Source organism: Anoplolepis gracilipes, chromosome 3, assembly GCF_047496725.1.
Source record: "Anoplolepis gracilipes chromosome 3, ASM4749672v1, whole genome shotgun sequence".
Classification (NCBI taxonomy): domain Eukaryota; kingdom Metazoa; phylum Arthropoda; class Insecta; order Hymenoptera; family Formicidae; genus Anoplolepis; species Anoplolepis gracilipes.
In genome coordinates, this window is record NC_132972.1 from 651,733 (window position 1) to 664,906 (window position 13,174).

Sequence of the window (13,174 nt, forward strand, 5' to 3'; positions counted from 1 at the left end):
ATTTTTATAGATGTTAGAGTCTCTCGCTAATGTAATTCTGTCTAAACGAAAAAATTCGTCATCTCTTTATCTGGTTATTTTTTTATCCGGTTCTAGACATTTCTAATTATTTTCAAACAAATTAATTCAAAAGAAATCAACAATTAATGCAGACAATGCAAAATGGACAAACAAAAAATGGATAAAGGATAACACGTGCGACATGGATGCAAATAGCGAATCATGCTTCGACATTACGCAAAAGGTAAACTGTGAAAACAAATCGCATATAATTTATTATAACATTTCAATGCAAAACAAATTCAATGATAATAGGCAAGCTAGTGTATTATGCAATGATCACTAATGTAAATATTGACTGCGGGCAATTATCATGAGTATGCATTATGAAATTACATGACCATTGTTTAATGAGTGCACTACTACATAATCACATTAATTAAACAGAAGCTTTCAACGTGTTGTACAAGCACGTTTTCGTTCACATTTACACGTAAATATTATATAATACTTATTTACAATATGTGATTATAACCACATGACACACCGATCGTTTGATCCGATCAGTCGATAACAATATCATCACTGTGTTATATTGTTTATGATTATGTTTAAAATTGTATTCAAAATTCTACTCATGATTATGTTCAAAATTTCATTTCAATCATGTCATCATATATCTTTTTTTTTTATAAATAGAACAGATTATCTAAAAAAAAGGAATGGCCTGAATATATATGTCTATGTATATAAACTAACACTATATACCAGAGAAAAAAAATTGCAAAATCTTGAAAAATCTTGCTATATCTATGATGTACACAAGAATAGAAAATGCATAACAAGATTAAGATAAGAGCCACGATTTTGACAACACGCGCACGATGAAACAAGAAACAAGAAAAAGAAAAAAAATTATTAAAAGCATTGCAAAAATACGTTGAAAATTACTCCGCTGTACGTGAGCTAACAAAGTAAGTTTCGCCAATGCAAATCAGCACTCTTCGCCGTGCGTGAATATTAACGATGGCAAATATAAGAAGCCTTAACATGAGTGTAAATCGAATGGCGTATATAAATATAAACGTAAGAGTGAATTCTGTGTGTGAACGATTGGTAGAGCGATTTGGTTAGATGTAGTAGTACCATCTTCGTGATCGGTGGCCCGATAAGTGACCCCCTCGTGGCTGTTAGCACGACCGAGTCTGTGCAATCTTGCCATCTGTTGTGCGACTTTGTACGCCGGTGGTTGACGGCACTGCGGCGCGCTACTCATGCCGGGTCGCATGGTTGTGATCGACGATATGTTGCCCATAGTCGTCATTATGGTGGTGGTCCCCGCTCCGGGCGGTGGCAGCGGGGCTGGCATCCCTAGGCCCATGCTTAATCCCGTAGTACCTGAAAACCCTCGACTCTCTCGATCTCTCGATCTCGCTTTCTCTCTCTCTCTCTCCCCTTTCGCGCGCCGCCGCCTTCTTCCACCTCTTCAATATATTCTTCATCTCTCAACGACAAAGCGATTCGCTACCGCTACCTTAGTCGGACACTATGCTTGTAAACGAGCGCTTGTGCAGCAATGCAAAGAGCATTGAGTTTGTATGCGTTACATAGAATTCTAATTAACAGAATAGCGCCATTACGAGTTTCAGTGTCTTGGACGAAATATTAAAATATTTTCGCTCTGCGAAATTTTTTGTAAAAAATTAATTACATTCAAAAAATACTCGTGAGAATAAAAAGAAATAAAATAAAATAAAGGCCCAAGTTTTCACTTGTATTCAATATTCGTTTCAGTCTACATATTTTTAGCTCCTACTTTTTCAAGACATCGTAATGCAACGTTCGTCAACATTATCGTATATTATCTCTTCTACTGATACATTCAATATAATTTGCTCGACTCTATTTTATATTTTTTATAAATAAAGTCACAGTATTAAAAAATGATTTGCACTCGTTTACAGTCGAGATCCACGAGAGACAAACGAGCTAAAGGAAATCGCAAGACACATTCACCGCTAAACAACCTGCCCAAGAGAGGAGAAAAAAAAAAGCACATATACATGTATACCGTTTTGCGTATAGTTAGTTCCTGGAAAGAACGGGCTCAGTTATATCTTCGCTAATACTACGAGACACGCAAATACGTAAATGGAGTAAAGTCGATGCAGCATGTTGCGCTTCTAGGCCACGCTAGAAACGAACCGTAATACTATGTCACAGCGTGCATACCAACAGACTTGTACGACAATTAATGATTAGAACGAGCGAGAACGTCACGCACAGAGAAAGAGAGACTATAAATACACTCTCGTGAAAGGCAATTTCCATCAAGTTCAGACAAAGCTCAAGCTTGTGTAGAGATGCTGGAGGTTGGCAAAGGTTGTAACATCTACCACTCGCAATATTTCAGTATACTGTTTTGCATGCATGAGCCACACTGTTCCGTTGAACCTAATGTATTCCGTTTCATAGGGAGAGAGAGAGAGAGAGAGAGAGAGAGACAGCAAGATTAACGCAATGATTCCAATGCAAGCCAAATAGACGAAATGAGCAGGCAGACGCGAACTCACCTTGAGGAGTTGGGAGTTGGTGATGATGATGATGATCGTGATAATGTTGTTGATGATGATGATGGTGATGGTGATGATGATTGTGGTTGTGATTCTGATTGACAGGAAGCGGAGGTAACACCGCTACCGCATGAGGAAATGGAGGCGCTCCGCCTCTTATAACAGACCCTGCACCACACAGAGAAGCCACATACGACATTTTTTTTACAAAATCTACAGACTTGTGCCGTTTATTGTAAACCTTTGAAAGAGGATGACCTTCGAAACGAGAATCTGACACGATTTTTGCGATCGATGCAAATATTTTTCAAAGCCGGCGCACGATTAAGCGAATAACTAGCCGACATAGCAAGCTGTAAAGCAAATTTTACAGAAGCGTAAGGATAGAACGGCTTATAAGCGGCTGAAAGCAGAATTGTTATACCACACACATATACATATACATATATATATATATATATATATATATATATATATATATATGCAGTGCTCGACGATGCGAATATTAACGCGAAAACGCACATAATGTTTAATAATAATATTTAATTCTTTTTTTAGACGTTAGAGTAACATTTAGGAGTAATTCGATTAGCGCTTGAAGGCAAATGGCCATGGGACATACGTTCTTTAGCGATAAATTTAGCCAGCAACTCCAAAAAAAAGCAAAGGAATAATAATTAATTACAAATGATAATATTGTACATAAATAAAAAAAAAAAAAAAACATTTTTTGATAATATATCTATTATTCAACAAATAATTAAAATCATATATATATATATATATATATATATATATATTTATCTAAAATTATTCATATTAAAATAAAATCATAATTATGAATATTCAAAGATAAATATTAGATACTGAAACTGCGATATAATTTTACTCGGTTTCAATTTTTGATTACAACATTAAAGTATCTATCAAATACCGGAAATCATTACAGATATGTCTATAGTATCAAAATTAAAATTCCATAGTATTATCTTATCTCACGATACTTCTACTTGATACAATACTATCAACAGTACCATTACTGGACACAACAACAATTATATAACACGTTATAATCTCCTAACGATATAAAAAAAAACAAGACAGATAATGTAAAAAAAACAACAGCTGACGTAAAACAATAAAACAAACATCGGATGGGTGTATAAAGTATAAACCGTAATCTTACATCGTAAAAATATATCCAGCTTTCGTCGCTAAGAAGACACGCTGAGAGAAATTCGATTTCCAGAATCGGTGTCCGCGCAAAAGAGACTCTACTCTATATATCTCTACTATTTCTACTACGGTCTACGAACAAGAGGAACAGCACACGAGCACAATTGGCCACAATCCGTTCTCTCGCTTCACTCTCGTGTTGTTGTTGATTACGTACCTTGCAGAGCGGAGTGCCGTCTTTGCGGTGGCGGTGGGCTGCCGCCCGCTTCCACGCTGCTCCCACTGTGGCTGTCCAGCTGAGTGCTATGACCGCTGTCACTGCTTGTCACCGAACCTACGCACACGTCCCCAAGACACTTCTATCACTACACACGTTCCAGCCGGGGGATTATCCGCCCTGATGCGATCGCTAAACACGCTATCGTCTAGTCACGGCGTTCGTTTGTAATCCGTATCTCTTTGCTCTAAATCGAGTCAACGCGAGAACCTAATGTAAACTGATCACCTCGCTACGCTCTGGTTATATCTCTCTTGCACATTCCTATCTCTCTTTCCTACCGTCCATAAGTTTTATTCCATTCCATCAAAGCGTAATTGAATAAATATATATTATGCGCGCGACTTTTGGACGTTGTATTGAAATTGTAACACGTGATGATTTCCTACATGACAATTAGATCATACTCGTATAAATATATTTAATTTAGGTTACTGAGGCTGCACATTATCTTTCCCATTTACTATAATATTTTAAGATTGTCACAAGAGAGGCATTTATTAATTTTTTTTTTATTTCAAATACTTCAAAAAAAGCAGCATTACAGATATCGATAGTGTCACAACTCCGTATGTCCCATGGTTCGAGAGCTCCGAATCGAAGCCGCACTTTGTTTTGAATTTAGTTTCATGAGGTATTCGTGATGTCTAATCGAAAAGAAAAGCTCTCGCTACAATAATCGGCGTACAAGATGCGTGTGTATGTGTGTGTGTATGTGTGGGTGTGTGTGAATGTGTGTGTGTGTGTGTGTGTGTGTATATGGATCAACTAAATAACATGGAACATTTATGAATTGCGTAAACGGCTGTGCAGCGTGCATAATAATGAGACTCTTTATTGCGAGACCTGACCAGTGTATATAACGAGCAATGAAGGTGCGTGATGGTGCTTCGCGAGATGCGTATCTATCAAGTTAATATTTAATTAATAGTATCTATCAATATTATGTATAAATAATCTAAAAAATTAAAAATAAAAAGCTATTAAAAGTATCGCAATAGATAAAATAAATTTTCAGATCTATTTAATCGGAACGATTCATCTGTAAATGAGATCTTTAGAAAGACCTCAGAGAAAAGTATCATTGGATAGCATCTCGCTTCAAACCATTTTGTAAAAAATAAACTGTACTCACCGCTTGTCAAAGTTTTTCTCAGCGGTTGGAGATTGCTCAAGCTAGTTACGCTACTGCTCTCCGCACTGAGGTCGACAGGCGGCGGTAGACTAGCAGGTGTATCACTGTGGGATCGCTCGTGCATCGGTGCTCTGCTGCCGGATCCTACTCTTCTAGGTGCACCTGGACTAGGCTCTAAACCACTAGAATGTAGCGCTAATCCTGGTACAGGTAGTGGCGGTGGACAATGCTTAGGTTGGTACGGTCGTGTTTTATGAGGATCTGACAGGGCTAACATTTTCCTCACCGCCTGTGGCGACGCAGCGCCGAATTTTGTACCTATAAAATCCATAATCAATATTAATTATAAGATAAAATCTTTTTAAAGAGGTTCCTAAGGAAAAAATTCCTAAAGAGAAAATAAATTACAAAGCACAATTGATGGAAAGATTTACTAACCTTGTATACTTTTCCTGCCTTCGCTAGTGCTACTGGCGCTACTAGTAGTCGACAGAGTAGGTGATGGATGTCTTCTTCCTCGACTGCCACTCAGCGGAACTGCGGCGGCAACCGCGACCGCTCCCGCGTGAGGCTCACAATCGACGGAAAGTTGATGCAGTCGCTCTTCATCTGTAATTACTTTCATATTCGCAAGATAGGCCTTCACTCTTCGGACCATCTGCGCTTCCTCAAACATTTTCTTCGGATTTGGCGCAGCCGTAGATTTCTTTCGTCGTTTCACCGTCGCAGTTTGGCCGCCTACAAATCACAATATCACAATTGTGTATAAACTATTTAAGAAACCAAATCATTAATAAAAAAAACCAGTACAAAAAATTTACCCTGATTGCCAGTGGTCATTTGATTCAAAGCAACCATCGCAGAACTCGGTGGTTGCCCACCTCTCTCCAACATGGTTAGTAAATCATAAGGTGAAGAGCACATATTTGTCAACGTTCTCACTTCCTTAGCAATCATTCTGAGTTTTTCAAAGTTTACCAAACCTTCTACCCTCGTATCATTACCAAGGTGTGTGAAAGTCAAATCTTTCTTCACGACCGGATAGAAAGGTATCTGAAATAAAATTCGTTTAACTCGTTATCATTTAAGGCTATAATAGCATAAGCTCGAATTGCAGATTGCTATATATTATCAAAGTAAATGACAATAAAAGATATTTTATTTGATATAATATATATGTACATATATATATAAGATGATGACTCACTATCGGTGGTTGTGTTTGTTCAGATGCCACCAATTGTCGATATTTACTCATGTTGCGACTGGGATCCATTAATTCCTGCAAATCACTAAATAATCTTTGATATTTCGTTGGCAATTTTTCCCACGAGGCTCGTAATCTTGAAACCGCGCCATGACCTAAACCGGAGACAATCGCGAACATGGAATTGAAATTTTTGCACTCCTTACACTGACCTGTTAATAATAAAAAAAAAAACATGACTATAGACTATAAATAAGGGAAAAAATAAACACATATTCGGTAGATACTTACGCGCTATCTTGATAAATTGTTTTATAATCTTACTGCGCCGCACGACATTATGCTCGGAACAGACTTCTGTTACAACCCAAAACATTTCTCTGTTGACTAGTTCTGCAAATTGACTGAGCATAGGTGTGCCATACCTGCTCTTTAACTCAAACAATTCATCCACATATTCTGTGGATTCGATTTGTCTGTAATGTAAAATACACAAAAATAAGTTTATTGTTCAACATGTGTAATTAAACTGCAATTCAAAGTACAATTTGTAATAAATAAATTTATATATTGTACATTTTAAATATCCTGAATTACCTGAATATACTAAAATCTTGTAAAGTCAGCTGTATCGCCACCTCTACGGCGTTCAATTGCAGGAAATGAACTTGAGATTCTCTAATGAGCTCCGGAGCTTGATCATCGGCTACTAAAGTTTCGGAAATTCCATTAGTTTTCAAATAATATCGAGAACTTAGTCCAATTCTTTCCGCGAGATTCTGCAATTGATCTGGCAATCTGCGCTGCTTAATCATGCCGCCTTCACCGACACTCACTTCTGCCAGCGAAAAGTTTGAACTGCTTTCCGTTATACCAAATTCTTGAAGTGCGAGCATTACCACCTACGATAAGTTAAATGTCAATAAATAAAGGCCTCCATTTGCTATTTAATATTGATAACAAATTTACGTACCTCATGTGCCGTTGTTTCTTTGTGGATAAGAAGATACTTGCAGGTTTGATCTGCTTTGTATACCTTCAGCACGTGTTCGGGGTAATCATTTGCTCTTAAGTCATCGTAACAATAAAGCGAAGTAAGATCTGGATTACTTTTTGAGTGATACAGATTAGTGGTTGTTTGCGAGAGTCCTGTTGTTCCTGGCGGTGTATGTGGTGGTGCGAGAGAATCATCCATGTGTACACCGTCGCTGTTAAATTTTAAGATATCTTGTATCAACAAAAGATTCACACACTTAATTTAATTATTATTTATTCCGCAATATGCTTCAATGCATTTACTTGATTGTGTTCTTTGGCAGTATGTTCATTTTCATAAGCGCTTTCTGTAAACGTCGCTTGGGTCCAAGAGTCATAAATCCCTTGTGCTCTTTTTTGGCATCTTTACATGGTGACACATTGTTATCAGGAATTAACAATGGTACTCCACCAATCATGGGATTTAAAGGATTCACGGCACTCATAGGATCTACATGCGTCGACAATCTAGAACGTGGATCCGATGGAAGCCTGGGGATTTCCGGTTTATTTGTTCTGCCTCGGGGTCTTGGAGAGTTATCTGGCATCTGAAGCATTTCTTTGAAAGCTGTAAAAATAAATAATCAATAGTAAAAAATGGACATTTTATTATTGATTTCGGTTTTAAAAGGATTAGACCTACCAAGTAAATTAGATTTTACAGTTATACTGAGATGCGTGGAAGCTCTCAGAATATCAAGTGCTTTCGCGTGATTCACATGCTCGAAACTTTGACCATTCACTTCTAAGATCTGGTCACCTCTCTTTAAACCAACATCCTCAGCCTTAGATCTCTTGTCAACTTTTGAAATAAATATACCAAAACCTCTCTCGAATCCTCCTAAGATGCTAAAATTTAGGACTTCGTCTCTATTTGGTCTAGCTAACGTTACATTTCGCGTTCTCGCTTTCGCCGCACAGGCAATATTTAATAACCTGAAATCACGATTATATATACTTGAATAATTGTTTCTTAATTTTAAATATTAAAAATTAAATTAAAAATGATAATAAATTTATTTTCCATTTTTGACCCTTTCAACAAGTTTAACTTTTCTTTAAATTGATTAAAAATAATTTATTATTCTTATTATTTTTCCTTACTAATATTGATTGATTATTCTTTCACGTTTTAAAATATTTTTAAAATCTTTTATTATCTAAATCGTTTTTTTTTTTTTTTTTCACAAAACAAGATTTAAAAAAATGAACATTACCTTTGTTGCCCTAGCATTTTTTCTCTCTCTAATCCGGTTTCGAATTTTTCTAAAAATTCCATCATCGCTGGATCAGTCTCAAAATCAGTAAAATGATTATTCACCCATAAGAGCACGACGCGAGCGACACGATCTCGCACTTGTGCTTGATCGAACCATTCCAACAATTGATTTGCGACCAACAACGGGCTATCGATGAACGTCCGATGAGTCAACAAAAAATCTTCAACATAAGTAGGATCTGTAATACTGTTTTCCTCAATAAGCTGTAACATTAAACGATCCGGTGACCCCCGTATCACCACATGACCTCTTCGCGAAGCGCTGTCCAAAGCTCCTCGTAACTCTGTCACTAGAATTACCCTCCCATTCTCTTCGTGTCTCATGGTATTCTCTTTGCCCTGATGTTGAATTCGAAAATAATCTGCTTGTGTGACGCAAACAAATTGGCAATCGTCGCATCTGTAGAAAAAAAAGCATTTTTGTTTTTTCTTATATCTTTCTATATAATAATCGATATATAAAAGTAAAAAAGAAACGTATTACAAACTTTGTTCTCATAACTCCGCGATGTAATAGCCTCTCCATAGTAGGCAAAATACCGAAGCTGTCTCCAAGACCGAGCTGTTCAATTTCACCATTGCTGTGCTCAATCTCGACAGCACCGTTAATCAACACGCTCCAACTATCGAGCTCTTCGCCATCGTTCAAGACCACCATACCAGCCCGATCGACTACTGCAAATACCATTACAGCGCACAACGCTTTTCTAATGGCCATAGTCATATTTGTAAAAGCTTTCAGCTGTTGCGTGAATTCCAAAAGTATCTCTATGTCGTCCTCCGTTCTCTCAACAGGATCCTTCTCTAAACATTCTCGTACAGGATCGCGTACTGTTAAACTCTGAAACATTGCGATAATAGAAATTAAAATGCATATAATGTATCTTTAAGTGAAAAGACAAATCATAGTACTTACATCCATGCTTTCTGCAAGATCCTCTTCCTCATCGCTGTCGACAATGGACTCCACGAGACCCGAGAGATCTACCTCGTCGGGATCCGCGTCTAATGAACTTTGTACCGATGTCATTGTGTCAGATCCACTATATGCCGAACTTGTATCACTCGAATGACTGCTTCTATTTGATTTCTGATACAACTCCGGCCTGCCAGTAAGGCCCTGTGAGAACTATAAAAAAGATTTTTTGTCAGTATATCTAATATGATTTTTAAAATCCTTATTAAAAGATTTTCTTGCACATATAATTTTTGAATAAGATTTTACATGATATACAAACTGCTTTTATACATTATTCTTACGAGTATTTGAAAATATTTCATATCAACCTTTTCAAATAGTTTGATGAATTGTGTTTTCTTTTATGTCATTTTTTCTAAATATTATATATAAATTAATAAATAAATAAATATGCATTATTTTTTAACTAAAAAATTAATAAAATTTTGGAAAAATGTCCATATTCAAAAGATGTGTTATAATGTAAATTATAATCTCTATAATAAATATAGACACACATACACACACACGTACTAAAATATAAAATATTATATAAATTATATAGATGTGTATAATGTTAAAAGTCAATAAACATGATAAAAGTTATAACGATGGAAATAATAAAAGGAACTGTATGAAATTTGGAAGAAACATTAATAAAAAAAATTCATTATTATTCACACAAGTGTTGTATACAAATTGTGGAATAAAAATTTGTAAAATATATGCATAATAGTAATATATAATTCAACATCTCCACCTGATCTAACCTTCCCTAGATCCTAGACTATAAATTTTCAATTAATAACAGCATTGAGCATTTAAAATTGTCTAACGATAATTTGCGGGAAAAAAATGTACGAGGACAATCCACAACGCTATTCTCTCATTCGATTAAGATTCCTACATCGCGAGGACGAGGAACAAAAAAAAAACATCCATCAGGACGACGATGCCGCTCGCTAGGAATAGCAAATACCAAAAATGGGCGTGATTGGGATAGTTGGCGGTTAGGTTAGGTCACAGCGACATGACATCACGCACGCATGCACACAGATCGTACGTACAACGTACAGTATGTACGTATGTACGTGCAACGGGCCCAGATACACTTCTCGCATGCGCGCAAATACACACACACCCGTCACCCGTCACCCGTCATCCAAACAAAACATCTACGATATCTCTGCGCTGTCATGTCATCATCGGGAGAGGCACAAGTACGTCCCGCGCTCTCCAGGAAGAGGATAGCACATCCGCGAAGGAGTCAAGGCCATTTTGAGAGCATCTCCGAAAAGAGAAATACTCACTTGGTACACCCCGTACGCGTCCATCGCGAGAGTCGCGATCCTCGTGATCTTGGTCTTATCTTCTTAGCCGAGAGAATCACGGCAGATTTGACAAATCGTCCGCGACATTTTCTTACGCGCGCCGACTAGTCTTCTTTTCTTACTCGGCGTGTCGCATCGCGCGTGGACACAGCTCGAGGCTCGAGGCTCGAGGCTCGAGACGCGCGGCACAACGTGACCCTCTTTGTATAGCTTAGCACGACACTCGTGACGCGTCCGACCGACCGAGCCTACCATCCGTTTGTCTATACGTCCGTCTGTCCGTCTGTCGTCGCTGCAGCGGACCATCAACTTAACGGACTGCCTCTCGTCCCGCTACCACCCGCACCCGCGCCGCGCCGTGCGTGCCGCCGCTGGCATTCCCTTCGAGAACGCGAGGTAGTCACGTGACCCGCCGCGCCGAGCGCCGAGAGCGGCTCCTCAGGTCCGTGTCAATGGGGGCGCTTTGTGCCGGCCGGCGAGAAAACGATGATGCCGGGCCACCTGTAGCTTCCCGCACGCGATGTCGCATTTTTTTTCTTTTTTTTTTTTTCAGAAAAAATTCGGAGAGACTCTTCTTGGTTTTTTTTTGTTCGTTGTGAGCGCGATTATAAGCTACAAAATAAAATCTAATTCTTGACAAGCCGACAATAAGATGACAAAAATTTGGCGTTTATTAAAACTTTAAAGTAATAATATATTATAAATTAAATATGCAAATTATTATTTGCTTTTTCTAATGTAATTAAATTCTGCATATAAAAAGTTTATCGTAAATCAATTAATGAATTTGATCGTTTGAGAGTAGAAATTTGAAATGTGCGAATCACGAAAAGAAATCTATATCTTTCTACATTTTTCATTTCTATATATTTTATATAAGGTCAGCTAATCGAGAAAGACGAAAATGGTCAAAGAAAGAATTATAAAATAGTGATTGACAATGCATCGAAATTTGGTTTGACAACTACCAGAAATTCAATTGGGTTTTGTTATCCATATAGGAATATAGAGAATAGCTAGAAATTTAATGAAAATTCATCGCCTATACAATACAAATATTGCCTAGATATTCAATTAAATTTCGCGTCGCATAACTACACATATCTCTTACGATCAATATTTGTTCTAATTTCATGGTTTATAAATATGACTAGAATTTCTACGTCTCTTAAAAAATAATTTGCAGCAGACTAATTAGTTATATAAATATAGAAATTTACATTTCAACTTATTAACATAATGTATAATGATTATTAGAATTGATTTCATTACAGTATTCGCATTACGTAAATAAAATTGCAGCAAGATTACAAAAATTAAAAATCAAAATTACACGATAATGATCGGTAATTTATTAATGTTTACAGTCGGACTACCTATGTTGGTAATGAGAGAATAGGTCGAGTGCAATTTACGGCATGGGAACAGAAATTTAAATAATAGTAACCATATCTGATTCGTGGAAGGCGGCTACCTAATGAGTTTGGAAGATGATTTGATGATGAGCGATTATGAATAATTATAAATTTACTTTACGTGTTGCATTAAAAAAAAATGAAAAGAACCACGTTTTATATAAAACTCTCCTTGAATTCTTTAACAATTATATATCATATTATCGATAACTTATCGTGACTTTAATTAAATATTAATCCATTTTTGTTTTAATTAAATGATAAAAATGTAATAACAAATGTTTCAGTTTGAAAAACTAAAATCATTGATAGACGATAAATATCTAGTTTAGAAAAAAATAGAAAATAAAAATATATGTATACAATAAATCACGATTAAATTCATGATAATTGCAATCGAACGTAAATGCTCGACGAAAATCATGACGATAGAAGATAGCATAAATAACCGAGATTAAAAATAACGATAACGCTCAATTTGTAATACAACCTACTTTGATTTACACGCCCACGCGAATGTCAGCAGGTATGTACGTAACGTCATAAGAATATTGCAAAACACGCTCGAGAAGCTGATCGAGAAAGAACACGCCAGTGCTCCGGCGATTAATATTCATCAGCCTTCGCGATTAGTTAATGCCATGCGGAACAATAAGCAAGCAATGACGTAAATTGACGCCATAACGACACCTGAATTGATCTTAAAGGGTCTCTTGGAATCACTGTCGGACGATCGTGTGAGACGCGCCTAAGGAGTCGACGGTCGATCGAGACACGGAGAAGTGAGA

At 36.9% G+C, this 13,174-nt stretch overlaps 1 protein-coding gene across 13 annotated transcripts in view; it reads right to left on the reverse strand.

Moving 5' to 3' along the window:
* Nucleotides 1-13,174, reverse strand: part of LOC140664139 (rap guanine nucleotide exchange factor 2) — a 116,754-nt gene that overhangs the window by 2,302 nt on the left and 101,278 nt on the right. For 6 of the 13 annotated variants that reach the window (XM_072888927.1, XM_072888933.1, XM_072888935.1 and 3 more), the window contains 14 exons: nt 9,599-9,811; nt 9,171-9,523; nt 8,621-9,082; nt 8,047-8,339; nt 7,668-7,971; nt 7,342-7,576; nt 6,966-7,270; nt 6,660-6,844; nt 6,369-6,580; nt 5,983-6,214; nt 5,600-5,899; nt 5,162-5,479; nt 3,967-4,083; nt 1,147-1,398 (listed from right to left, as the gene is read on the reverse strand). In XM_072888927.1, the coding sequence (XP_072745028.1) occupies nt 1,147-1,398; nt 3,967-4,083; nt 5,162-5,479; nt 5,600-5,899; nt 5,983-6,214; nt 6,369-6,580; nt 6,660-6,844; nt 6,966-7,270; nt 7,342-7,576; nt 7,668-7,971; nt 8,047-8,339; nt 8,621-9,082; nt 9,171-9,523; nt 9,599-9,811 (3,781 nt within the window). The other 7 variants (XM_072888929.1, XM_072888928.1, XM_072888939.1 and 4 more) reach the window with 6 other exon arrangements.